Consider the following 27,380-nt stretch of genomic DNA (forward strand, 5'->3'; position numbering starts at 1 on the left):
CAACTTTGCAATATACATCAATTAAAAAAATGCAGACTTTTCATGATTTTTAATGGTTTGGAACAATTCCCTAAGCCTAGCCCCCTGCTCGCCTGCTGATCTGTCTGACTACTTTGTTGAGCTGGCTGACTACTGTTACTTTGTATCAGCAACCATCTGTCTTTAGCCTGCACGCGTGATTTCAATAAGGAAAGGAACATCACAGTGCAATGCATTGTGGGTTATGTAGTTCCTGCATGCTGTCTGTAAGCTGTGGAGAAGTTGTTATAATTTGTAACATCAGTGTTTAGTCCGTCCTTTCCTTGCCACTATTTTTCAAATGATGCAGAAAGAGAACTGATAAACAGCGGGATTCAACATAGAAAATGGCATTTATTCATACTTTTTTAAGAAACCGGTAACTATGATATTGGAGTTTCTCTGTTATGTGGGCCTCTTTATCAAATTTTGGTTTGGAAGCCAAGTTCCCCTTTAATTAAAGTATATTGGAGATAGATTTCTTTTTCAGAATGTAAAAATGGGGTTTTATTTTTTGCCTTTACAGTAAATCCCCTTTAAGTTCCTGATAAATAGCTGTAGTGCTGATGTCCAGAGATAGCTTGAATGTTCCGACGGAGGGCATGACGGTTTTTCTGCACTCTATAATTCAGACCCATTTGACTTTGTGTGAACCAATATTTTTTGGCTTATCTGTTCTGTCTCATAGATTTTTCCAGTTTTCAATTATTTAATTTGAATTTGATTGGGGCAGGTCTAGCAGGACAGAAGTTTGATGACCTGACTTGTTGAAAAGGTATCCCACCTATTATGGTGCCACGTTGATAGCCACTGAGCTTCTCATTATTAGCTACTGAGAATATTATAAAATGCCTGATCTATGATTGGGCCATCAGTTTTGATAACTAGGCAGACATTCTTTACAGAAAAGAGTAATGGGCAGTCCCATGCCATGTAGAAGAAAAAATAACATTGGAAATCAAAGAATAGTAGCCCAATAAATGTACAACCTCTTACGTTACAGATTAAACCTTTATTGAGCCAAAATTCTTTGATCAGTTAAATTTCAGTAGTAATTTAATTAGGGGTCTTCAAAGGTTTTGAAATTCAACTTTCCATCCTACTTCAAAATCAAAGACCTGTCTGTCTGACGAATGAGTTCACCATTCCAAAGCATCACACAAATATTAAAGTGCCCATTGTGGGAAAGGTCAAAACAATTTACTCAGGAGTTTGGAAAAGTGATCTGCTTCTGTCATCCAATTACCCCCAAAATTAAAGGCTTTCCCACTAGATAGTCCAGCTATGTGAAGATTATGCCTTGCAGTTTTTGTTGAAACTATAGTTTTCTGGTGACCAGCATCTATCCTCTTAAAAGTCAACCTGTCCTCTGTTAGTTTTGAGATATAACTGGAATTCATTTTAATTTGGCCCTGTATATGTTGTCATGCTTTTCAGGATTTTTTGTTTGTGACGGAAGCAATGCAGGCACAGTATAAAAACTCACAAACCTGATATAACACACCAGTATAGCTGCCTTTGCTGTGATTTATTCTTGCTATCCTCTCCATGTTTTTGTATGAAATTCTTTATTTGTCAATAAATACATTTATTTTGCAAATAATCTTAGTACATTATTCCTTCTTATTTAATAATTTTCATATGCATATGAAAGTACTGTTCTTTTCATCTTAAATACTTTGTGTACTTCTAGAAACTCAAATTGTGTCTCATAAATGCATATCCAACCCAGTTCAGTTTGAGATGAGGTAGGTATATCATCATCTTCGTGTTAACAGCATGTTGTAATGAAAGGGGTCATTCATCTAGCCTGTTGCTTAAGGTGAACAGATCAGCCTTGTTTCCAGCACTAAATGGATTTCTGAAGGATTTCTTTTCCCTCTGAATTGGAAAAAAGAAACACGTAGCATTGATTCAGAGTGCTTGAATAGTACCATAACTGTTTTTGAATATTAGGCCTGCAAACTCTAAAGAAATCAGGAATGAAATTATTCATTGTGATGGCTTGAAATACAATTTCGGGGGGCCGTGGCTATTTATTTTCACACAGAGTGGCCCTTCAGCAGTCTCCCTGGGTTTTGATTGGTACCCTCCAGCTGATGATGTCATTGGGAAGTGTTAACAGTGAATCAGTAATCTGGGGCAGTCTTAAAAGGTAATAAATACATGTTGTTGTTCGTTTAGGCTTGTCAATTTACACAGATTCTTCGAAAGTAGGGCTGCCACCTGGTTGGTATTTTATCGGCCTGGCTGATAAAAATGATGCTTGGTGCCAGTGTTATTAATAGGGAAACAAATATATAGGGAATATATAAGAAAGATGGCAACCTTGTTCAGTAGTCATCAAGACACCCACTTTCGTAGCCCAGTAACCCACTCCCTTTGATTTGCTAAACCCTTCAATTAAAACAACTGAAAATGCACCCCCAAATCCTCAGAAACCGGCAGTTTCCAGAAAAGCAGGGAGTGCAATTATGTGTTTTTGCTAACATGGCAATGTGATAAAATATGTTTTCTAGGTGAGGGAGCAGTGTTTAAACTCTTGCTTACATCGTATAGAAAGTCAGCTTCTGTGTTGAATCATTTGCAGTAATGTTGTGTGTTATTAGTTCACCCCTGGAGATAACCAGTCTGGTGTTTGTGCCAGGAAGTGGTGTAGGTTGATTGTGGTCAGTATTGACAGGTGCCGTTTTGTATAGTCTTGCAATGGGTAACTTCTTTATTTTGGGGTGGGCGGGGCAGAGGTGTAGCTAGATAGGAACTAGAGATGGCCCAGGACTGAAGGTGACCCGGTAAGGCCCTAATTGAGCATAATAGGCCAACTTATGAATATTTTAGGGCCCTAACGTAAGGCCAAAGGCCTCAGGAGTAGTGAGGACCAAGGGAGGAAATAACAATGTCCAAGTTCGCAGTACAGAAGAGGATGAGACGGAAGAATGGTCAAACAGGCAACAAGATCAGTCCAGGCAGAAGAGGTTCAAGGTCGAAGATTTCAGGCAAAGGTCGGTACACAAATATCAGGAAGTTCGCAAATGAATCACACCCAGGAGTAGTAAACTAAACCTATAATTGGGCACTGATGATTATCCAGAGTTCCCTCTTATAGGCCCTGATTTGGCGCCAATTTTGGACGCATCGGCGTCATGACGTGTGCGCGGACGCGCTGACGTCAGCGACTGACGCACTGACGTGTGCGACCGACGCCGGCGCCCATTATTGACGCCGACGCCCATTCCGTCGCCGGCGACCAATCCGAGTGCGGGAAGAGGTCGGCGTCATCCGTCTGCGTCCGTGAGGAACCAGGGAGCCACCATCTTGGACACCATCTTGGTCACCCCGCTCAGACTCCATTACAGTTCCCCCCTCCCTAGGGGGGGCCTCAGGACCACCTGGGTTAGAAGGAAACTGCCGATGGAATCTTTGGACCAGGAGAGGAGCATGGACATCTGATTTCTTTACCCAGGAGCACTCCTCAGGGCCGAATCCCTTCCACTCAATGAGGTATTGTAGAGTGCCCCTCGAAATTCGGGAGTCCAGGATTCTTTTTACCTCAAATTCTTGATGACCGTCCACCAAGACAGGAGCTGAGGAGGAAGAAGAAGTACCTGCAGGTTTGAGCAAAGAGACATGGAAGGCGTTTGGAATCCGCATTTCCGAGGGAAGTTGTAAACGGACAGCCACCGGGTTGATGATCTCAGAGATGGAGAAGGGACCAATAAACTTGGGACCAAGTTTCGGAGAGGGGACTTTGAGACGAATGTTCCGGGTGGATAACCAAACCTTGTCACCGGGTGCGTACAAAGGGGAAGGGACTCTTCTTTGATCCGCGAACCTTTTCTGGACCAAGGAACTTTTCTCCAGATTGATAACCGTGGCGTGCCAGATGGCCGACATGTGGGCAGCTTGGTCATTGGCGGCATGGACATTGGTGAGTAATAAGTCCTGAGGAAAAGCCAAAGGATTAAGACCATACATACAAAAGAAAGGGGATTTTTCAGAGGAGACGTGTAAGGCATTGTTATGTGCGAATTCAGCCCATGGAAGCAGATCCGCCCAATCATCTTGGCACAATGATACATGGCATCGAAGAAACTGTTCAAGGGCCTGGTTAACCCTCTCTGCTGCTCCATTAGACTGTGGATGGTATGAAGAAGAAAATTGAAGAGAAACACCAAGGGCTTTACACAGGGATCTCCAGAATTTGGAAACAAATTGGGAACCACGGTCAGAGACAATTTCGGCAGGGAAACCATGGAGGCGGAAAATGTGTTTAATGAAGAAAGTTAAGGAGCAGAGGGGAGTTTTCGAAGAGGAGTAAAATGTGCGACTTTACTGAATCTGTCAATTACCACCCAAATAACAGTGTAACCAGAGGATTTAGGGAGGTCTACGATGAAGTCCATAGATAAATGAGTCCATGGGCGAGAAGGAATGGGTAGTGGTAAGAGTAACCCCTTGGGAGGGGAACGTCCAGACTTGGATACGGCACATACAGAGCAAGAAGAAACAAAGTCTTTGACATCCTTTCTTAGGGAAGGCCACCATACAAGACGAGACAGAAGTTCAGTGGTTTTTCTGATTCCAGGATGCCCGGCCTGCTTGGAGCTGTGGGACTGAACCAAAATGGAATGACGGAGTTCAGGGGGGACAAAGGCAACACCAGGAGGGGTTCCTACAGGAGCAGAAGGTTGGACTGACAATAACTGGGAGGCCAATGATGGAAATAGAGCGGCGATGATCTTGGTAGGAGGTACAATGGACTCTGGTTCGGTGGAAGCAAGATCTTCAAGAAGAAAACTTCTGGAAAGAGCGTCTGCTTTCCTGTTTCTAGCACCAGGCCGAAAAGTTAGAATGAAATTAAAACGAGAGAAGAATAGTGCCCACCTGGCCTGACGAGGGTTGAGGCGTTGGAGAGACTGGATATATTCAAGATTTTTGTGGTCTGTATAGATGGTCACAGGGACAGAAGAGCCTTCCAACAAATGTCTCCATTCTTCTAAGGCAAGTTTTACGGCCAGTAATTCACGGTTTCCAACATCATAATTTTGTTCAGAAGAGGTGAATTTCTTAGAAAAGAAAGCACAAGGATGCAATTTCCCGTCAGTCGCCGCTCTTTGGGACAAAATTGCTCCGGCACCAACATCTGAGGCATCGACTTCAATGAAAAATGGCTGGAGTGGTTCAGGGTGTCTGAGAATGGGGGCAGAAGAAAAAGAAGTTTTAAGATCCTTGAATGCTTCCAAAGCTGAAGATGGCCAATGCTGAGGCTTACCCCCTTTTCTGATGAGTGAAAGAATGGGAGCAATTTTGGAAGAAAACCCCTTGATAAATTGTCTATAGTAATTAGCAAAGCCAATAAATCTTTGGATAGCTTTAACACTGGTGGGGAGAGGCCAGTCCTGGATAGCGGAGACCTTGGCAGGATCCATTCTGAAACCCTGTTGAGAAATGATGTACCCAAGGAAAGAGATGGACGATACTTAAAAGGAACACTTCTCCAATTTGGCAAATAAGTTATTTCTCCGCAGACAGGAAAGGACTTCTTGGACTTGAAGACGGTGTTCAGCAAGGTTCTTGGAAAAAATAAGGATATCGTCCAAGTACACCACCACATACTGGCCCAGTAAATCCCTGAAAATGTAATTTACAAATTCCTGGAAGACCGCGGGAGTGTTACAGAGACCGAATGGCATTACCAGATATTCATAATGCCCGTCCCGGGTGTTGAATGCGGTCTTCCATTCATCTCCCTCTCTGACCCGGATTAGATTATAAGCCCCACGAAGATCCAACTTGGTGAAAAGACAAGCCCCTTTGAGTTGGTCGAACAGTTCGGAGATGAGAGGAAGGGGATAACGGTTTTTAATTGTGATTTTATTCAAACCCCTATAATCAATGCAGGGCCACAAACCTCCATCTTTTTTCTCTACAAAGAAGAAGCCGGCTCCAGCCGGGGAAGAGGAAGGACGAATAAAGCCTCTCTGCAGATTCTCTTGAATGTACTCCTTCATGGCACAGGTTTCAGAAGGAGAAAGCGGATAGGTGCGACCCCTGGGAGGCATGGTTCCAGGAAGAAGTTCGATGGGGCAGTCATAGGGACGATGGGGAGGCAGGACTTCGGCAGACTTTTTATTGAAGACATCAGAGAAGGCTTGATAAACAAAGGGCAAAGAAGAATTGGAAGACACAGATGAAACTTTAATGATGGACTTGGTGGGTAAACAATTTTGCTGGCAGAAGGAACTCCATCGGGAGATCTGAGACGAAGCCCAATCGATTACTGGGTTATGAATGTTCAACCAGGGCAACCCAAGAACAATGGGGGTAGAAGGACAATCGATAAGAAGGAAGGACAATCTTTCAAGGTGCATAGATCCCACAATAACGGAAAGTTCATCGGTGGAATGGGAGATTGTAGCAGAGGACAGTGGACGATCGTCAATTGCCAATGCACGAAGAGGAACAGCCAGAGATCGCAGGGGAATGGAGTGGCTTTCATCGAAGGCTTTATCCATGAAATTCCCAGCTGCGCCGGAGTCAAGGAAAGCTTCAGAAGAAATCGTCTGGGTTCCAAAACGAATCTGCACAGGAAGGAGGAAGCGTTGAGCAGAAGAATGGGGAGAGGGACCAATTCCACCCAGGTAAGTCTCCCCAGTCTTACCTAGGTGTTGGCGTTTCCCGGCTTCACTGGGCACTCATAGGCGAAGTGGGATTTTCCACCACAATAGAGGCAAAGTCCAGCAGCCCTTCTCCGAAGCTTTTCCTGTTCGGTCAGACGAGCCCGTCCGATCTGCATTGGTTCTTCCGAAGGCAGGGAAGAAGAGGCAGGAACCGCAGGATTTGGAGAAGACAAGGTGGAAGCCGGGTTGAGAAGAAAGGGTCTTTGAAAACGAGGAGCTAGAGTAGGTTGGAACCTGTGGAATCTTTTGGTTGGGGAGCGCTCTCTGTCGAGTTCAGCTTGAAACTCCCTCTGCCGAGTATCTACCTTTATGGCCAGGGCGACTAGATCTTCCCAACGGGATGGAATTTCCCTGGACACCAGATCAGTCTTTATACGTATCGCCAGGCCGTTGTAAAAGGCAGCGTGATACCCGTCATTGTTCCACGAAGTCTCTGCAACCAGGGTGCGGAATTCAATGGCGTACTCCGAGACTGAGCGAGTTCCCTGTTGAAGATGGAACAGGCGTGCGGAGGAAGCAGTGGCACGACCCGGGGCATCAAAGACCACTCGAAGTTCTCGAACGAAGGCTCTAGCATCATCGATAATGGGATCCTCCTTCTCCCATAGAGGCGAAGCCCATTCCAGTGCCTTCCCTTGCAGACGGGAGAATATGAAGCCCACCTTGGCACGTTCAGACACAAACTGGCTGGGTGCGAGTGCAAAGTGGACCTCGCACTGGTTGATAAACCCACGGCAGGCTGCAGGATCACCACTGTAGAGTGGAGGAGCCGGAATGCGGGGCTCGGAGACGTGAAGCGGGGCCGCAGGTACAGGTGCAGGAATAGGATCGGCGGGTGTTAAAGCCGACAGCTAAGCAAGAATGGTTTCCAGAGCCTGGCCAAAGTGAGACTGCTGTACCTCATAGGACTGCATCCGGGAAGCCAGACCACGAAGCGCTCCACCGACATCAGGCGGCGCTGGATTCTCCTCCGAAGGGTCCATGGCCCAATTATAATGTAAGGCCAAAGGCCTCAGGAGTAGTGAGGACCAAGGGAGGAAATAACAATGTCCAAGTTCGCAGTACAGAAGAGGATGAGACGGAAGAATGGTCAAACAGGCAACAAGATCAGTCCAGGCAGAAGAGGTTCAAGGTCGAAGATTTCAGGCAAAGGTCGGTACACAAATATCAGGAAGTTCGCAAATGAATCACACCCAGGAGTAGTAAACTAAACCTATAATTGGGCACTGATGATTATCCAGAGTTCCCTCTTATAGGCCCTGATTTGGCGCCAATTTTGGACGCATCGGCGTCATGACGTGTGCGCGGACGCGCTGACGCACTGACGTGTGCGGCCGGCGCCCATTATTGACGCCGACGCCCATTCCGTCGCCGGCGACCAATCCGAGTGCGGGAAGAGGTCGGCGTCATCCGTCTGCGTCCGTGAGGAACCAGGGAGCCACCATCTTGGACGCCATCTTGGTCACCCCGCTCAGACTCCATTACACCTAAATTGAATTTGCTGTGAGGCCCAGTAACATCTAATTATACCACTGGGCAGGAATGAAAGGAGATTTCTGATAGTGATGAAGTATAAGAATTGGAGATACTGTGGGACTTGGTGATTGTGGATTTGGTGTTACCATTTGAGTGGCTTATGGTGGCCGTGAGCTGGAAGAAAGGAATGTGTTAAATAGAGAAAAGATGTTCATTGGAAAGAAGAATTTGAGAAGTCAGGAACACGGCAAAACGGGAACTTCGACAATGACCTTTCCATCAGAGTGTGTTGGAGATTGAGATCACTAAGGGAGTCCAACAGCATGGAGTTTTCGTTCAACATAGAAATGTCCCACAAATTAGAGGGTTTGTTGGCTTGATATATGTATGTATGTGTTTTTCATTCTACGAAGTTTTACACAGCACTTTGTCTTCCAGTCAATATTAATTCAGTACTTTCCCAAACAGTAGTGACTTAGCCTTTTCAATAAAGGGTAACTGATCGTGGTATTATCTGTGGGATACATTTGCTCTTGAGAGTATCTGTGCCATAGAGCAAGCCAGGGTTACCATAACAAAGCATAGATAGTCACATGTGTACTAAAACCTGCACAAGCACAAAAAGCCTCTGTTTAAGCAGTGCTGTACATTGTTTCTAAAAACATGTTTTTCTTAAAAATGTATCCATCCAGGTGTGTTTTTATTTTGTATCTTTAAAGCGGATCCGTCGCCTACACATAAAAAGCTGCATAATGAAAGTCCTTTGCAAATTAAACATGGAACCCAAATTCTTTTTTTCATTAAAACATCCATACTTGTTATAAAGATGTTTAAATATCTAAGCTGTCAATTATATATTGCCTACCCCGCCTCTATGCCTGAGGTATAGAGGTGAGGCAGTCAATTTCTTCCACTTTCCATTCAGCAATTCCTACATGTTGCTGCACTCCTCAGATTTCCCTTTCCCTTTTCAGGCTCTATACTTGTGTAGGGCATTGCACATGGGCCTTAGGTATCCCATTCTGGTGTATACAAAAGATTTTGGGGTGATACACAATTTGTCTAAATAAATTAATCAGTACATTATGTGGAAATGACTTCTCCCCTACACTTAGGTGTGATTATATAGTCAAGGTTCTTGTAAGCACCTCTGCCGAGGGTGCTGTAATGTTATCCTAGGGAGTTGTAGTTGAACAAGAACAGGCGAAACTGCAGTTTAACTGCTCAAACTTCTGTGTTTTATTCTCAGCACTAATACCAAAACTGAAGGAAACAAAATTCAAATAATAAATATAGTGTAAGTTTATTTTGCTCCACTAAAATGAAAGAGAAGAATCTGGAAATATTTCTTGGGGTGACAGGTTCCCTTTAATTTGATGGGGATAAAATGTAGTATATCGATTAACGTCTTTCCAACACTTCTATTTTTATTGTTGGATTAGTGTTATTAAAACATCACCATTTATCAGTGGTCTTTTGGAGCAATATTTAAAACCAATTTGTTAACTGCCCATGGAGATATTAAGACTGGAATCATTCTGTGTTCCATTGATGCTGATGATACATGTGGCACTTTTTAGCTGACTGAAAAGAGTCCTGTATTGCGGCCTGTAGCTCCCATTGTTTCCAGTTCAAGTCAAAGAAAGACCCAGGAGGCAATGTTGGCTGCTTCTCACCCAGCTGAAAGTGCTGCTCCATTTGCTACAATCCTAAGACTAATTCAAGGAAAATGTGACCTAACCATTTAAATTACACGCACAGAGTTTGATCCTAGGTATATCCCCGTAAGCTGTGCCTCTGGCCTGCTGTAACAAACTCCACTCCAAAAAAGCGTGCAGCTATAATTGAAAGCTTTTTTTTTAAATGGAATGCTTCTTTGCTTTGCTTGGTATATGAACCTCTGCGCTCTACTACTAAGCAACGCCTGTCAGCTGTTTTCCTTAAGGTGAAATGCAGTTACTTTAACTGCTTCAGCTCAACCACATTGCTGACATGTCAGACTCGCAGCCCTATACTTTGCATGGCCTGTTTTTAAAACTGTATAAGCACTTTCATATCATTTCATATCATTTGTTCACATGTTGACATTTCTTCCATGACAAAGGATCAAACTCTGTCAGTATTGTACTTGTGTTAACTTTCATTAGGTGGTCTTGTTCATTTCAAAGTTTTACTGTTGTTGGACAAGAGTTCATATTGCCCATTAAAGAAAGTATAATTATTCAAGCAAATTCTTCCGTTGAGGCAAATTGCTTACCTTGTGGCTGGAACGAATGGACTATTTCATTAAAAATCATACCGTCCTGAGTGCTATCTTCTAGTGCTCTGCATTGCCATATTTGGTTGATTTTCTGTGTATCTCCTGCCCTGTGCAGGTCCATGCACACTATAGTACTTTTGTCAAGTATTTTTCTCTCATAGCACTGTTTCCTATGCACCTCAAATTTTGGAATGAGGGATGTGTTAAGTTACAGAATTACTTGTAAATGTAAATTATTGTAGTGAAACCTACACTTCAAGTAATGAGAGAAGAAAAAAATCTGTCCTAATTTTTTGTATTTGTGGGCCTTGCAGGCTGAATCGCGTTCAAATATAATTTCTTGTAGTGTACACATTTCTGGATATCCTATTGGCGTTTTTTTATGTTATAACTCTATGTAATGGATTAGGTTGTGTCAGTAAATATTAGCTTGATGCTGTCAAATCTGATGTGCATGACGATATTTTGTCTGCTTTTTAAAAAGAAATGTTTTGACATTTTGTATAGTTTATCTAGCAGCAGCGGAAAAGTATGAAAAATATAAAGGAATGCTGCCATTTCATAATTGTCCCTTTTTTTAATACAATTTTTTCACGATATTAAAGTGTTCTTTTATTCTAAGAGGTTCAGCACGTGATTCCCTTTACCATAGAATGGCACCTGGCACTCTGTAACTTTAGGTTCAGGCACATAGATTCTAGGTCATTGGCAACATTAGATTAGTGTTAATTCAGCCAGAGGAATTCCAGGCATTAGTTTAGGACAGGTATGGAATATGTTAAATGAAATTTTGGGCACCTGGGGTTTTAACAGACCTATGAAGATGCATGCAAGGCTGACTTCTGCTTCATTTTTTCTAGAAAAAAAAAAAGTGACAGAAAATGACTCCCGTTTCTATTAGATTTACAAATAAAGGTGGCCATACGCAGGTTGATAACAGCTTATTGGCCATGTATGGAGCCCTTTGGGAGTAATCTCAACGACTGATATCTGGCCCAAAATCAGTCTGATGTTGATAGCGCAGGTTTAAGAATCCTGTTGGGTTGTTGATGACATTCTTGTCCTGACAGCCTGCTTGTCCTGCATTGTGATCCACACGTTTGACCCTTGGATCAGTCCAATATCTCCTACCTCAAGGTGGGCAGATCCGATTGTTTGGCAGATCTTTACACGTATGAGCAGATCTATGGCTGTTCTGTCCATGTTACCCTGGGGTAGTGTTTAGCTTGGCATGCAGCTAAACTCCTTCCTTCATTAATCCACTGAGACCAGATTAGAACGCTTCAGTGGAAGGTGTAAAACTGGGGAAGAAATGACAGAGCTTACTGAAACAGTATAATATAGCATAACATACATTAAGCACAGTGGACAGTAGCATGTATAACTGCATAAAAGATGAGAGGCATCCATGTAGGAGTAAGACTTAATTGCCTTAGTGCAACAACTGTTATATACTGTATAGCAGGGCCATGAGGTAGCTGCATATATAACGTTATAAAACTTGTACAAAACAAGTAAATAATGGTCTGCAATCATAAACCAGGGTTGTTGATTATTAATAACTACCAATGATGCTACCACAAGGCTGGATGAGGTAGGATTACTGCGGATGGTGTGTTGTTAGCTGTGAACAGTATAAAGATGGCAGCAAGACTGATCAGTTGCTGGTAGTACACATGGTCTCATGGTAAGGGTATGATAGCCTAAGAACGACATTTTTATAACAATGCATAAACCATACAACTAAATCACTAGGTGGTGCAACACAAACTATAAAACAATGCTGGAGGCATATATCTAAAAATAAACTGTATCAAACAATTAAAGTATACAAATACTATTAATACACTGTGGTATGCTGGCAGTTCATCTCTCAAGCTTTCTGGGAAAGCATGCATATAAAACATGAAAATGGCTGCAGTTAGGGCAGTTTCTGTACAGGTTAGAAATTCATTGGAACATTCCACAGATATCTCTAGCCTTCCTCCTAATTCTCAGAGCTGTTAAAGACTTGTTGCTATTAAGAAACCCATTTAACTAAAACAATTGAACTGCAGGTCACTTTAGAAATGTCTGCCTGCTGTTTTCAAATTACTTCACTCCATTTATTTTTATTTTAACTGGTAGCTAGACTTTTTACTGATAAGCTTGTTAATAACCAAATTTATAACATCAACGTTCAAGTAGATTCGAGCTCTGTGTCTCCAGAAAAGTCACAAGAGTTTCCCTAGATGGTCCAACTGTCGCTCGTGTATCCCCTTTATTTATACTTTACTTATACTGCAGACATGCTGATCTCTTTGTGCATTGTCTGCTATAGCTAAAGGTGCACATATAGGCTTAAGCTCCCCATTGACGCGACGATTCTTCTTGCCGAACGACCGATTTTAGGGAAGTCCGACCAATCCTTCGAAATTATCGTGCGGTTAGTGGGATTCGAACGATTGTACATCTTACGATTTTTCAGCCGACATCTGTCAGGAAATTGATCGGCCAGGTCAAAAAATCTTTGTCGGTCCCAGTGCAATCTATCTATGTTTGCAGGGCCAAGCAGGCAGCTCCCCTTTGTTTCCTGGCAAATTGGTCTTTTTAGTTGATGGTCAATTCGTATGATCGTTCCGAGAAGATCTTGGTCTCACGATAAGGATCTGATCTTTTAAAAATCTCAACATCTATGGCCAGCTTTAGAGTGTTGCTGTGTGATACAACCTCAGTTCTTGAACTATTGAAATGATTTATAGTGAATAAAGTAAACCCCTTTTGTAAAGTATAAGGATATTATAAGTTACAGAGGAGTTCTATGACCATATAAAAGCATGAGGGCGACGGGGTAATTTATTTATTATAATTTATTTATTTTAATTTACAATTTTCAGTGATTCATGTGACAGAAATGACATCACTAAGCTTCGATTATAACCAATGACATCACAAAGCACCGTTTACAAGGATATAATTTTCAAGATATTCATGGCTGTTGTGTATTATAAAGTTATAAAGCTGGTGAGGGTATAACAGGAGCTATAAACCTGTGGCAGAATAAAGAATGGGGCTGTTATATAAGTGACAAAGTTGGTCCAGGATTTACCAACTGTTTTCAGTATGGCTAAAAAGAAGTTGAAATGGCTTTGTTTAACTTAGGGGCGATGCTGCTATGAAGTGAATTGGGAAATTGTTCTCGGGCTGCAGCAATCCAGCAAGTTACCAGGGTGGCAAAAAAACACTCCTGATAACTTTAAGAGCTGAGAGCAACTGCTCTCTCTGCACTAGCGATGTGGCCCCCTAGACCCGCTCTGGGCAGTAATGGTAAGTGTTTGGGAGCAAGGGGTGGCGGCATTGCTCAGGGAATAAAATTGTCCAGCTTGAACTGGATATGAAATGGCTGTGTTGAATTGTTGGATACAGAGGCATTTTTGATTACACTTTTTTGTCTTGACAGGGTATTACACTTTTTGTCTTGACAGTATTTTCTGGTGTTTTGTAGTGGTGTCATAAGATGGATGACAAATTCACTGTGTGTCATTGCCCTTACGTTTGTTGTAATCAATTACAGATTAGATTCTTGGGATATCTTGTTCAATAACTTTACTATTTATGTACAGCACTGTACAGAGAATTAAACTAGCACAGTGATTCCCAGCCTCATATAGATTACAATCTAAATACGGAGCCTGAGGCACAGCAAGATTTAGTGACATAGTCAAACCCATAATATATTGATGTAATGGTTGGCTCAGACATTAAACCCAATTTCACTACCCAACCCCCTATTCTGATTACCTGACCCATGTTACTTGTGCTGTTATCTTTCAAATATCATTAATTAAAATTTTTAGTGGGTTTTAAATTTATTTTTAAACATATCTGCAAGCAAAAGCAGTATTGATTAGTCCTTGGAGTAGCCTCCGTTTCCTTGCTTGTCCTGTTTAGTTAAAAAAAAAAAAAAACCCATAGCATTTTCAGCTGGCTGTAAAAACACCCAAATTTCTTTAGTAAAAAATGCCTGACAGTGCCAATACTGTTGCTATGCAGCCACAAAATGCTCTATGAAAACCTAAGGGGCAGATTTATCAAAATGTGAAATTTATAGTTTATAACAAAAAAGTCACCCACTTTCTATTCATTCCTATGGGATTTTTAGAAGCGTGAACGATCACCCATTGATAAATGTACCTCTAAAAATTTGATAGGAATGAATAGAAAGTGGGTGAATTTTTCTGTGCTAAACTCTAATCTAACATTTTGATAAATCTTCCCCCAAGTCATTTTAAGACAAGGGTTGCAGAGCTTTCCATAGCCATCAGTGGAAAGTGACACATGGTGAGTGAGACAATTGTCACTTAAGGAACAGTGACTGAAGCACCTGTGTGGACTAAGGCCTAAGGTTTTGCTGTTCTTGGCAATTATGAAGTTCATAAATTGAAAACAGTGATTCGTTGGTGCCCCTAAAATATGTTTTAGATTTCTTTTTTTCTGTCAAAGGACATTTATAGTTTTGATTTTATGTGCAGAAACAGACAGACATTGTCCCAAAAAATCTATGAAAACAGGTTTTAGTTTTTTAGAACATTCATCAAGGGCACTACAGCTTCAACATGACCTATAATTTGCAAATAGTACATCACAAATAATGATTTTTTTCAGTTGTTTACAATATTTTTTAGGCTAGTTAGGCTTGCCACATATAGTTTGCACATGGTCAGTATTTCAGAGCCTTGGGTTTAGATTCTGATTATGTTCAAACTGCCTAGTAGTCTATGACAGAACTTTTGAAATGCTACACACGGCTAAGCTTTGCTAATCACATTATGGACCGTATACAAACACTATTGCAAAGTGCATTTTCAGGCTTGAGTTTCCGTTGTTTTTACAATGTATTGTTGTCTCCCTATAGTTCCAGTGTTATTTGTCTATTGCACCACTGTCACAACCCTGTAGCTGCCGCTACCAGATCAGCAGGACACATTGTTGCTTTGTGCCATAATATGCAAGTGCAAAGAGAGTAAAGTACCTTTAATAAATTATACCAATGCACACAAAAACTGCACCCATTTTTACACAGCCACAACTGTGGTTTTGTATGTCATACACATGTGCTGATTTACAAGCAAATCCAATATCTCATATCTAATACGAGTATACATCCATGTCTGCTATATTGCCACATGTTTAGGTACTTAGCTCATAATGAAGCCACTTCAGTCTTGATCAACTCTCCAACTCTATAAATTAGAAGCAGCCTTTTCCGGCATGATGACCTTTACAATCCATTTCCATTATGTCTTATTTATAAGTGGGATTGTGATCTAAAATTGAAGGAATGTGGCTGACCAGCATCATTTGGGATCCTGTGAAGCCGTACGGAAACTGTGCATTCTTCGGCCCTGCTTGTGGTATGCCAGCACATTCCTAGGCTGTGAGGTTTGAGGGAACTTTGTAATGCTCCAGAGAATGGATTCTGAGAAAATGAACTTTAAAGTTTCATTCTCTTTTTATTTCATTGATGTTGTTACAAGTGGAAACTGATTATCCATATTTTTTTCCTCTGATTTTGGAAATAAAATATGTCATTTCCCCTAGAACAGAATATTGAATAACGTTCACTACTGGTTCAGAATGAATTTTACATCATCCTTGGGGTATTGTCAAGTCTTTTGTAACTGGGTCAGGGGGATTCCTGTGGAGCGTGTCAGCCTCACGAGTGCTATTGCCATGGTTCACATGTTGACGTACTAATACAGACTTAAATCCTTCCTACTTATTATGCCCGTTGTCTCGGTAAGTGTTATATGTTTGTAGGAACAGTGCTATTTACATAAAGGGATTAACCAGCACTGATGCAGCAATTTTTGTATCTTTTTGTGCCAGCATTATATGTTCGATCAGACTGGCATAACATTATATGTATCTTCTAGTCCTTGATAAGAATATTGGTGTAGCATAGTTGTGCGGTACAACTGTTTATTCCTTCCTACTTCAAAATTAGACTGAGCCGAAAACACTTATAACGTTAAAGTTAAAAAGTGAAACGACAATAACCCTATAAAGCCACTATATGTGCAAATTTACTTTGGTAAAGCATCGCAGTAGCCAGGCTTTTCTTTAATTGATATATGTATCTACATATACTGTATCTGTATGAACAACTAATTAACAATTACATCCTATTGGTTGCTGTGCAGGTGCAAATTGTTCACTGTTAGTAAATGAGTCTTGAAGCATAAAAATAACTATATAAACCTGTGTCATTGTACTTGCATTGTTTAAATAGTGATAGATTATTGTCAATGGCAGTTTCTGAAAATGAATTCATGTGCATAATATTTTGTGATCATTATTAAACAAGGGACTTTGCCTTGTGTATACAGTTTGTACAGGAATGATAGTGTAAAATCACATTGCTCTTTGTTTGATAGGTTCAGATTAAATTTAAACTTTCCCGTGCTCTGCAATTCCTAATGTTTTACAATAAACCTCAAGCCAAATTGAAGCATGATATTATGCATGTCTCGCATAGTGAGGATCCCACATTGCTCATCCCCCCCCTTCGTTCTTTGAGCTCTGTCCGGTAGGAGAGATATATTTGGTGTGTCCATCATGTGCTTGCTAAATCCAGAACTGTTCTGATGTTTTCCTTATCCAGTTACAGCGATATGCTTTGCTCTTATTTTAAAAAATGTAGAATCATGTCTGGCTCTTTAGTATCTTTGAGTAGCCTTTCTTGGCATTCAGTGCAGTGGTTCATTTGTTGCCCAAGTAGTGGTCCATTTTATTTTAACACAATGATATCATACTAAGCAGCCTGTGTAGCCAGTGGGTAGACTGGAAGCCATGATTAGGCAATGAGAGCATCTAGTTTGACAGTCCTGATTTACAAAAAACAAAGGAGGCATAACAGATCATAAGTCTCTGATCTAACCCTGAAAACAAAAAATGTGATGTTATTTTTCTGTAGCTAATAAAAATGCTACAATGTTTTGCCAGCACTCCAAAAATCGTATCCTGCAACAGTTGGAAGTTAAAGGGATACTGTCACGGGAAACATGTTTTTTCAAAACGCATTCGTTAATAGTACTGCTCCAGCACACTGTAACCCATTTTATAAAAGAGCTAACTGTTTTTTTTTATATTTAATTTTGAAATCTGACATGAGGCTAGACATATTGTCACATTCCCAGGTGAACTTGTGCTCTGATAAACTTCAGTAAACCTCCCCCCCCCCCGCAGCCCCTCATCAGAACAATGGGAAGGTAACCAGATAACAGATCCCTGCTGTTGGATATAAGAACAGCATTCAATAGTAAAAATCCATGTCTTACTGCGACTCCTTCAGTTACATTGAGTAGTAGAAACAATAGCCTGTCAGAAAACAGTTCCATAGTGCAGCACTGGCCCTTTCTGAAAGCACATGACCAGGCAAAATGACCTGAGTTGACTGCCTACACACCAATATTACAACTAAATAAATGTACTTGTTGGTTATGGAATGAAATTTTACATGGTAGAGTTTTTTGCAGTTTAAACAGTGTAATTTAGAAATAAAAACTACATCATAAAAATTGTGCCGTATCCATTTAAGCTGTCCTATCCAATGACACAGGCATGCAACTGCATTTGCTGATGGTTTCCATATAAATGAATGGTTAGTAAGCATTTGTGTTGCCCACACAGAGAGCTATTATTTAAGTAGGTGTCAAAATACAGTGGTGTGAAAAACTATTTGCCCCCTTCCTGATTTCCTGTTTGTCACACTTAAATGTTTCTGCTCATCAAAAACTGTTAACTATTAGTCAAAGATAACATAATTGAACACAAAATGCAGTTTTTAAATGAAGGTTTACGTTATTAAGGGAGAAAAAAACCCAAATCTACATGGGCCTGTGTGAAAAAGTGATTGCCCCCCTTGTTAAAAAATAACTTAACTGTGGTTTATCACACCTGAGTTCAATTTCTAAGGTTATAAAGCCATTTCTAAAGCTTTGGGACTCCAGCAAACCACAGTGAGAGCTATTATCCACAAATGGCAAAAACATGGAACAGTGGTGAACCTTCCCAGGAGTGGCCGGCCGACTAAAATTACCCCAAGAGCGCAGAGACAACTCATCTGAGAGGCCACAAAAGACCCCAGGACAACATCTAAAGAACTGCAGGCCTCACTTGCCTCAATTAAGGTCAGTGTTCACGACTCCACCATAAGAAAGAGACTGGGCAAAAACGGCCTGCATGGCAGATTTCCAAGGCGCAAACCACTTTTAAGCAAAAAGAACATTAAGGCTCGTCTCAATTTTGCTAAAAAACATCTCAATGATTGCCAAGACTTTTGGGAAAATACCTTGTGGACCGACGAGACAAAAGTTGAACTTTTTGGAAGGTGCGCGTCCCGTTACATCTGGTGTAAAAGTAACACAGCATTTCAGAAAAAGAACATCATACCAACAGTAAAATATGGTGGTGGTAGTGTGATGGTCTGGGGTTGTTTTGCTGCTTCAGGACCTGGAAGACTTGCTGTGATAGATGGAACCATGAATTCTACTGTCTACCAAAAAATCCTGAAGGAGAATGTCCGGCCATCTGTTCGTCAACTCAAGCTGAAGCGATCTTGGGTGCTGCAGCAGGACAATGACCCAAAACACACCAGCAAATCCAAAAACAAAATGAAGACTTTGGAGTGGCCTAGTCAAAGTCCTGACCTGAATCCTATTGAGATGTTGTGGCATGACCTTAAAAAGGCGGTTCATGCTAGAAAACCCTCAAATAAAGCTGAATTACAACAATTCTGCAAAGATGAGTGGGCCAAAATTCCTCCAGAGCGCTGTAAAAGACTCGTTGCAAGTTATCGCAAATGCTTGATTGCAGTTATTGCTGCTAAGGGTGGCCCAACCAGTTATTAGGTTCAGGGGGCAATTACTTTTTCACACAGGTTTGGATTTCTTTTCTCCCTAAATAATAAAAACCCTCATTTAAAAACTGCATTTTGTGTTTACTTTGTGTTTGTTTTGTGTTATCTTTGACTAATAGTTAAATGTGTTTGATGATCAGAAACATTTTGTGTGACAAACATGCAAAAGAATAAGAAATCAGGAAGGGGGCAAATAGTTTTTCACACCACATGGAACATGGAATCACTACATCTGATAGTGCCCTTAAGGGGGTAAATTCACCCACATGGCTGCTTATGCTCAGTCTTAAGAGTCATTTAGGGAAATGGTACACTGGGCGTCCCAGCATTTTCTCACTGTGCAAGAGGGAATTAAACCTTCAAACCTGCCCAATTATTGATTATTTGCACATGTTTGGTGGCATGCCATTCAAAGCCAATACCAGTGTACTATAGATATAGCTTGGGATCATTATGCCTACATACACCAATATACCAAAAATTGTTCTAAACTTTGTTTTGTGCTATATTATATACAGTCATATGAAAAAGTTTGAAAACCCCTCTTAATTCTTTGGAGTTTTGTTTATCATTGGCTGAGCTTTAAAAGTAGCAACTTTTAATATATAACATGCCTTATGGAAACTGTAGTATTTCAGCAGTGACATAAAGTTTATTGGATTAACAGAAAATATGCATCATAATAAAATTGGACAGGTGCATAAATTTGGGCACCGCAACAGAGATATTACATCAATTCTTAGTTGAGCCTCCTTTGGCAAATGTAACAGCCTATAGCCTTTGATGAGTGTCTGGATTCTAGATGGTGGTATTTTTGACCATTCGTCCATACAAAATCTCTCCAGTTCAGTTAAATTTGATGGCTGCCGAGCATGGACAGTCTGCTTCAAATCATCCCATAGATTTTCCATGATATTCAAGTCAGTGGATTGTGACGACCATTCTAGAATATTGTACTTCTCCCTCTGCATAAATGCCTTTGTAGATTTTGAAGTGTGTTTAGGGCCATTGTCCCTGCATTAATTCAACTCTGTGACTGATGCTTTAACATTATCCTGAAAAATCCTGATATTGGGTTGAATTCATCTGACCCTAAACTTTAACAAGGGCCCCAGTCCCTGAAATAGCCCCACAGCCCTACAGCATGATGGAACCTCCACCAAATTTGATAGTAGGTAGCAGGTGTTTTTCTTGGATTGTGGTTTTCTTCCTTCGCCATGCAAAACTATTTTTTGCAATGACCAAATAACTAAATTTTTGTCTCATAAGTCCAAAGCACTTTGTTCCAAAATGACTGTGGCTTGTCTAAATGAGCTTTTGCATACAACAAGCGACTGTTTGTGGCGTGAGTGCAGAAAGGGCTTCTTTCTCATCACCCTGCCATACAGATGTTCTTTGTGCAAATTGCACTGAATTGTAGAATGATGTAGAGATACACCATCTGCAGCAAGATGTTCTTGCAGGTCTTTGGAGGTAATTTTTCGTTTGTCTGTAACCATTCTCCCAATCCTCCGCATATACTGCTCCTGTATTTTTCTTGGGCTGCCAGACCTTGGTTTTACAGCAACTGTGCCTGTGGCCTTCCATTTCCTGATTACATTCCTTACAGCTGAAACTGACAGTTTAAACCTCTGAGATAGCTTTTTGTAGCCTTCCCCTAAACCAGTGCTGTCCAATTTATATCGTACAGAGGGCCGGAATTTTTCTAATCTACATGGTGGAGGGCCGATAATGGAAGACAGTGTTAGCCTCTCCCTGTTTTTAGACCACACCCACTTTAAACCACACCCATGTTACCACAAGACCATGCTGACATTAATAGCACACTAAAAAAACAGATGGTTGGTGCTCACTGTAGGGATCAGGGCCGGGACTAGGGGTTGGCAGAGTAGGCAGCTGTCTAGGACGCCATCATTTTTTTCTTTTTTTCAAGCGTTTATTTAATAATTTGTTTCAGTAATCATGGTCACTCTTGCCAGCAAGTAATACTAATAATGGGTGACAGAGAGAGGCAGAGAGCTGGTGGCCTGCTTGGTGTGGCTCTCGCTGCTCTCAGCCTTGCACAGTTGCACTGAACTGAAGACATTCTTTCTATTACTGTAAAGTGTGAAGCTTCCTGCTGGCACAGCCAGGTACAGATTTGGGGCCCATATGTTTGTTGTTGCTGCTGGGCGCTGGCACAGGTACATAAATACTTGGGGGCAATATGATGTGATCAGATATATTTGTAGCTGCTGCTGACTCGGGTAAAGATTGGGGGCAATATGATGGCTGCAGGAGGGCTGTATGATGGATGGCTGCTGAGCTTGCTGGTACAGGTATGGGCGGAGGGCAATATAATGGATGGCTACTGGCACAGGTATGGGGTGCAGTAAGATGGATGGCTACTGGCACTGGTACAGGGGGGCTGTATGATGGATGGCTGTTGTGCTTGCTGGTACAGGTACAGGGGGCAGTAATATAAATAAAAAAGTGTTATACATTTTCTTGCTCTCTTTATTTAAAAACCTGATGGTAAGGAGGGAAATGGTAATGCAGGACAGGGGGGCACTGATTGAAGCTCTTGCCTAGGGTGCCAAACTACCTTGGCCGACACTGGCAGGGATGCCACCAGTTGGACAGCCCTGCCCTAAACCATGATACTGAACAATCTTTGTTTTCAGATCTTTTGAGTGTTGCTTTGAGGATCTCATGCTGTCAATTTTCAGAGGAGAGTCAAACAAAAGCACAACTTGCAATTGGCCACCTTAAATACCTTTTCTCATGAATGGACACACCTGACACCTGAAGTTCAAGGCGGAACAAGCTAATTCAACCAATTTGGTGTTGCCAGTAATCAGTATTGAGCAGTTACATGCATTCAAATTAGCAAAGTTAGCAACATTTTTGACATTTCACATCTGATTTAATTTCATACAACTGAATACTGCTTGACTAAACATCTTTGTTCAGAAAACACCCCAAATGTTCCTGGGAAATCACTGTTACCTTTTTTGTTGAAAGTGGAGTTAATTATTTTGCAGGCTGAGAGGGGTTCGCAAAATGGCCAACTTATCGTATCATTGTATGATTTCAGGTGTTTAGCGGTTGCACTTCAAACCCCTATGAGAATCTTCTGAATCTTGCTTTAAAACCCCACTCATATGGGCTGACAGCCATTTGGTCCTACTTAAGGTACTAAAGACAATGGCAACCAAGACACCTGGAATGTTCCTGTGTACCTTACCCTCATATGGGAGTAGGAAAAGAATATGGTATGTGTAGGGATCTCCTGCCTTCCTATGTTACACATAAACTTGTTGTTGCTCTGCATCATTGCCTAGAGCTGTTGGAGCTCTGTGTTTGTCAGTTGTGTACTTTCTTTAGAACAAGGCCACATTAGGCAGCCTTGGATTAAAACTGGTCTTGTTCTCTTAGTGAGTCATTGAGGTTTTCCTCTGAATGTCACTAGCACTTTTGTCTGCTTTCCTTGTTTTTGTTGTTGTCTCGAGCTGTTTTTCCATCCTGCCTCTGCGCTCACCAGACAGAAAACATGGGAAACTAAATGCAACTCTGGCTGGGTTTGAATTGGCAGGTTAAAAAGAAGAGTATTATGGTCTGAGAAAGCTCTTCTGTTTTGCCCTGCGGACAGAGACAGAGGCCAAATCAAACTGACGATTCTAATTTAGAAGCGGTTATAAGAGTTTACTTGCTAAACTGAGTGTAGTCATATGTAGAAGCCATAAATATGGAAGTCGCATGATTGAGGGGAGAAAAATATCAGTACATGGGAAGAATTAACCAATTTTTGGATGAACTAGAAACAAATTTCTTTGTTACTGCTTTGCACTATTCCATCAGCAGTCATTTCTTTCTGTTTTATTTATAGTGCTGTGCTTTTTTTTCCATTCATTGAATATTTTTTGACAAGTCAAAACATTAATCTCGTGATGTCAGGAGACCATAATTTTCTTGTATTCAAGAAAAAATGAATGGAACAAATATACTTTGTTAAAACATTTAGAAATATGAGTAAAGTAGTTCTGAGACTGAACTTTGTCAACTACTTCTATGTCCTTCCAGCAAACAAGCTGAGCAAGTAGTTAATTTGCATGGGATTTTGTGTGTTATTAAATTAGGTCTCACTCAGCTATATATATTTTATCTTTGTCCTTTCACTTTCCTGCATCACTCTCACCATTCTGCTTTCCTTTATACATTTGTTTCAGCAGTCTTTCTTTTAACTCTATCCTTTTTATTTGCACTTATGTTACCTAACCCTCCCTTTATCTTCTACCCTTCTGTTCTCTTGTTTTGCCTTCTTTTATTCCACTTCTTTTTTATGCCCTTTTAGGCTTCTTCTGTCTTCTTATTTGTATGTGGGTTTAATCCCTAATTTTCCATCTGGCCTTCTTCCCCTGTCCACCCCTCTCAACTGTTCCTTTTGATTTTTCTTATCTACTCTACCATCATTTGTCTGGCCCAACATAAAATCCAAAACAAATGGGTTGGACTGAAATCTAAATGTTATGAATGGATTTTATGATTTATGAATGCTGTTTTTATATAGGCCTATTATTAACGATAGTAATGTTAGTGACTATAGATAGTGATAGTTATGCTCTGTTTCATTAAGGTGGAGCAGAATTAATATTGCAAAAAAAAAACAACCAATTACAAGTACTTTTTCATCCAGTGGGAGAAAAGGAAAAACTTGGTGGTGATGTTGCAGCAGATGAAACACTGACATCTGCACTTTAAATAATTTATTTCATGTGTTTAGGCGGGGTATTATTAAACCCACAGGATATAAATGTTGCTGTTTCATCCATTTAGTTTGTTTCTTGTAGATTTTCATTGAAAATCCGCTCATTTCCGGGTAAGCACACTGGACAAATTAGTTGATACTGGTCAGTGATGTTTTGCTACTGGACCTTATCCAAGAAAGCCATACACATTGATGTGGGCATCCACAGAAGCCTTTTTACCATCTGCCTCATTGATAATCTAAATGAGCTTTGAAATATTGATTTGGGAAATGCTCATTTTGTGCCGATACAATAGGCTGCCCAGCTAGTGAACAACAAAATGTGAACATTTTATTCACATTCAAAGTTTGTATCTGGTTGCCTAGGACCGACAAAGTATTTCCTAGTCATGTTTAACTTTCGTATTCATCCTACAGTTATGTAGAGAGTCTTGAATGACATCTGACCATTATTTATCTCCACTTAGCTTAAATCATGTGTTTATTACAGCTGATCTATTATCTGTTATTTTTTATATGACCCATGTTAGAATCTCTGAAGAAAGCACACAATTTAGACTAGTATTGGTAACAGAGTTAATAATGCTAAAATATAAAAAAATTTAATTAAAATGTAAACAGTCGGCAGTGCACATCATGGAGCATTCTAATAGTATCTGACATCAGCTTGTTGGCATTATTAAATTTTTTAGCCCCAGCTGTATAAAAACTGGATACATTTTTTTCCTTGTCTTCTTTCCTCTTTGTGTGCTAAAAAAAACTCTCCTATTTATAAACCTGAGGAGCACATGTTAACAGAAGTTAGTCTACTAAGAAATAAGTGTTGTCCTGTATTAGCATTAAAGAGGGAAATGTTTAAGTCTTGGCTTCTCATCTCATGGGATTTTTTCAGCCAACATTTCCCATTGTTTTTTAAGTATGTAAATAATTACTAAGGATCATGTGCACTCTGTGTCTCGTGACTCCATAACCTCGCTGATTATTGCTTTTTAAAAAGATCCGTCTCTATGTTCCATCGGCTTTTTCCAAATACAATACCATCTGTCCTCCGGAGCTTTTTCTCTAGAGCCAACATTGTGGGTGTTCACTTGACATATTGTGCTTGTTTAGTACATCAATATTTATCTCTGAAAACTTCTGCTGAAAGGGAAATCTGTAGCATTTCCTTCTGCCTGCTCTGGCTTTTTGTTAGACCCTGACACTGTGTGGTACCCAACATAAGGCTGGGTAAAGTCATGTAAAGGAATGTTTATCTGCTTCCATTGTCAGTGTACTCCTCTGTTGTATGTCTGTAAGAACCAGTGTCATTTGCATGTTTGTATCCAGAATATAGAATTATAGATACGATTAAATTCCAAGCAAAAATGTCCTGTATTTATTAGAGAGTAAGGAAGCTAAAAAATAATTGGCACTGCGCAAATGTGATTATCGAGATCTAAAATAGCAAATCTATAAAACGTTTCACTTTATTAAGCTTACCCCACTATTTATAGGTGCTAGTGGCACAGACAGAAGTCTAAAGGTGGCCATACACAATAAGATCCACTAGTTTGGCATCTTTCCCTGATGTGCCCACTAACAGCGTTAGGGCCGAACTATCGGATTACAATGAAGAGAAATTGCACTGATGGGTTGTAGGACAACTATCTGATGCGGTCTACGATTGCAGGAAAAATCAAATCTGGACGCATTTTGGCATGATATAGATCGGGGGACCCGTCAGAAGCCCCCACACATGGGCAAATAAACTGCCAACTCTGCAGCTTTAATCTGCCCCTGTATGGCCACCTTTAGGATAGTACTGATCCATTTAGGGCCCCATGCACAAGCCAATAAGCTGCCGACTCAATCTGTCCGCAGCTTTTATTGGCCCGTGCATGGCCAGCTTTACAGCGTGAGCCAATTGCAAAGAGATCGATCGTGTGAAAGTCCCTTTGCTTTCCATAGTGGTTGGTGCACAGATTCTCTGATCGTATGCCAAAAAGCGGGGGGGGGGGATAAATAGTGTCTTTAAGGGTCACAGATTTTTTTAATTTTCTTTTTTAAATTTTACCTTACAACACTTTCTTGACCAACAAAGGTTGGCAAATCAGACCTTGAACCACCAGTTTATACTGTTTATAGCTATGCATTTTACCTTTTCATTCTAAATTCACTTGGCTGTATTTAACTATTTTTGTTATTCTTGCAGCAATCATTAACCAATGGCAGCAAGAATCCAAGGACAAAGTGATATCTCAGCTGTTAACCCACCTGCCTTTATTAAAGCCTGGAAACATTGATGCAAAAGTGGCATACATGAAACTACTGCCTAAAATCCTGGCTCATTCAATTGAACATAACCAGCATATAGAGGAAAGCCGGCAGCTTCTGTCCTACGCATTAATACACCCAGCCACGTCATTGGATGATAGGAGTGCCCTGGCAATGTGGTTGAACCACCTGGAGGATCGGACATCAGGAAACTTTAGCACCCAGAGTCGCTGCCGCTCTGATTCTTTGGATTATGGGCAAATGCAGTATTACCACCAAAGACAGAACTCTGATGACAAGCAGAATGGCTGGCCGAATTCTCGAGATTCAGGGATATGCGTCAGTTCTTCTGGTTGGCAAGAGAAAAACCCAGGCTGTGAGAATGGGCATTTGCCTCTATACTCTTCCTCTTCTGTCCCTTCCACCATTAATGCTATTGGAACAAACACAAGCACAAGTAAGTAGAATCATGATGGTTTCTTTTTAATGACTGTATTTGTTTATAAAAAGTGCTTTATTGGCAACCACTAGTTCCTCTGTTTTTTTTGTTTTTTTTATCTTCTTCTCTTACAAGTTGTTGGGGTCAGTTTATGTACAGCCTGGTGATCTGTACAGTGTTACGCTGCATGATTCAAACCATACTCCGTGATAATTGAAATTTTGGGGTGAAATAATGTTAAACTCCTAATTATAACATTTGCACATGTAAATTCTTGCACTGCAAAACCAAAGTCATTGGCCCAGATTTGTTGATGTTTGTAGAAAAGTAATAAAAGAAAAAAAATCAATTTATGCAATTCAATTTATATAGAGGTCTGTGCCATGTTTTATTTTCTGCTTATAATTTATTGAAGCAAAAATAGAGATTGCTTTTCAAAAGTCACACAGGAACCAGTCTCTGTGCAGTTCAATCATGCAGTGGGCTGAACAGTGAATAAAGATGTGTTTGTAATGCCTAATTGGTTCTGCTTCTGTTTGCCACAGAGGGATGACCACATAGCACTGACTGAATCAACGTTGTAGCATTTGGCTTTTTTATTTTCATTC

General features: G+C 40.7%; 1 protein-coding gene across 1 annotated transcript in view; it reads left to right on the forward strand.

Moving 5' to 3' along the window:
• samd4a.L (sterile alpha motif domain containing 4A L homeolog) overlaps window positions 1–27,380 on the forward strand; it is a 71,995-nt gene that overhangs the window by 20,640 nt on the left and 23,975 nt on the right. Inside the window, exon 3 of the mRNA XM_018230523.2 lies at window positions 26,272–26,790. Coding sequence (XP_018086012.1) covers window positions 26,272–26,790 — 519 coding nt within the window. The remainder of the gene's footprint in view (window positions 1–26,271; window positions 26,791–27,380) is intronic.

This window comes from Xenopus laevis, chromosome 8L, assembly GCF_017654675.1.
Source record: "Xenopus laevis strain J_2021 chromosome 8L, Xenopus_laevis_v10.1, whole genome shotgun sequence".
In the NCBI taxonomy this organism is placed as follows: Eukaryota; Metazoa; Chordata; class Amphibia; order Anura; family Pipidae; genus Xenopus; species Xenopus laevis.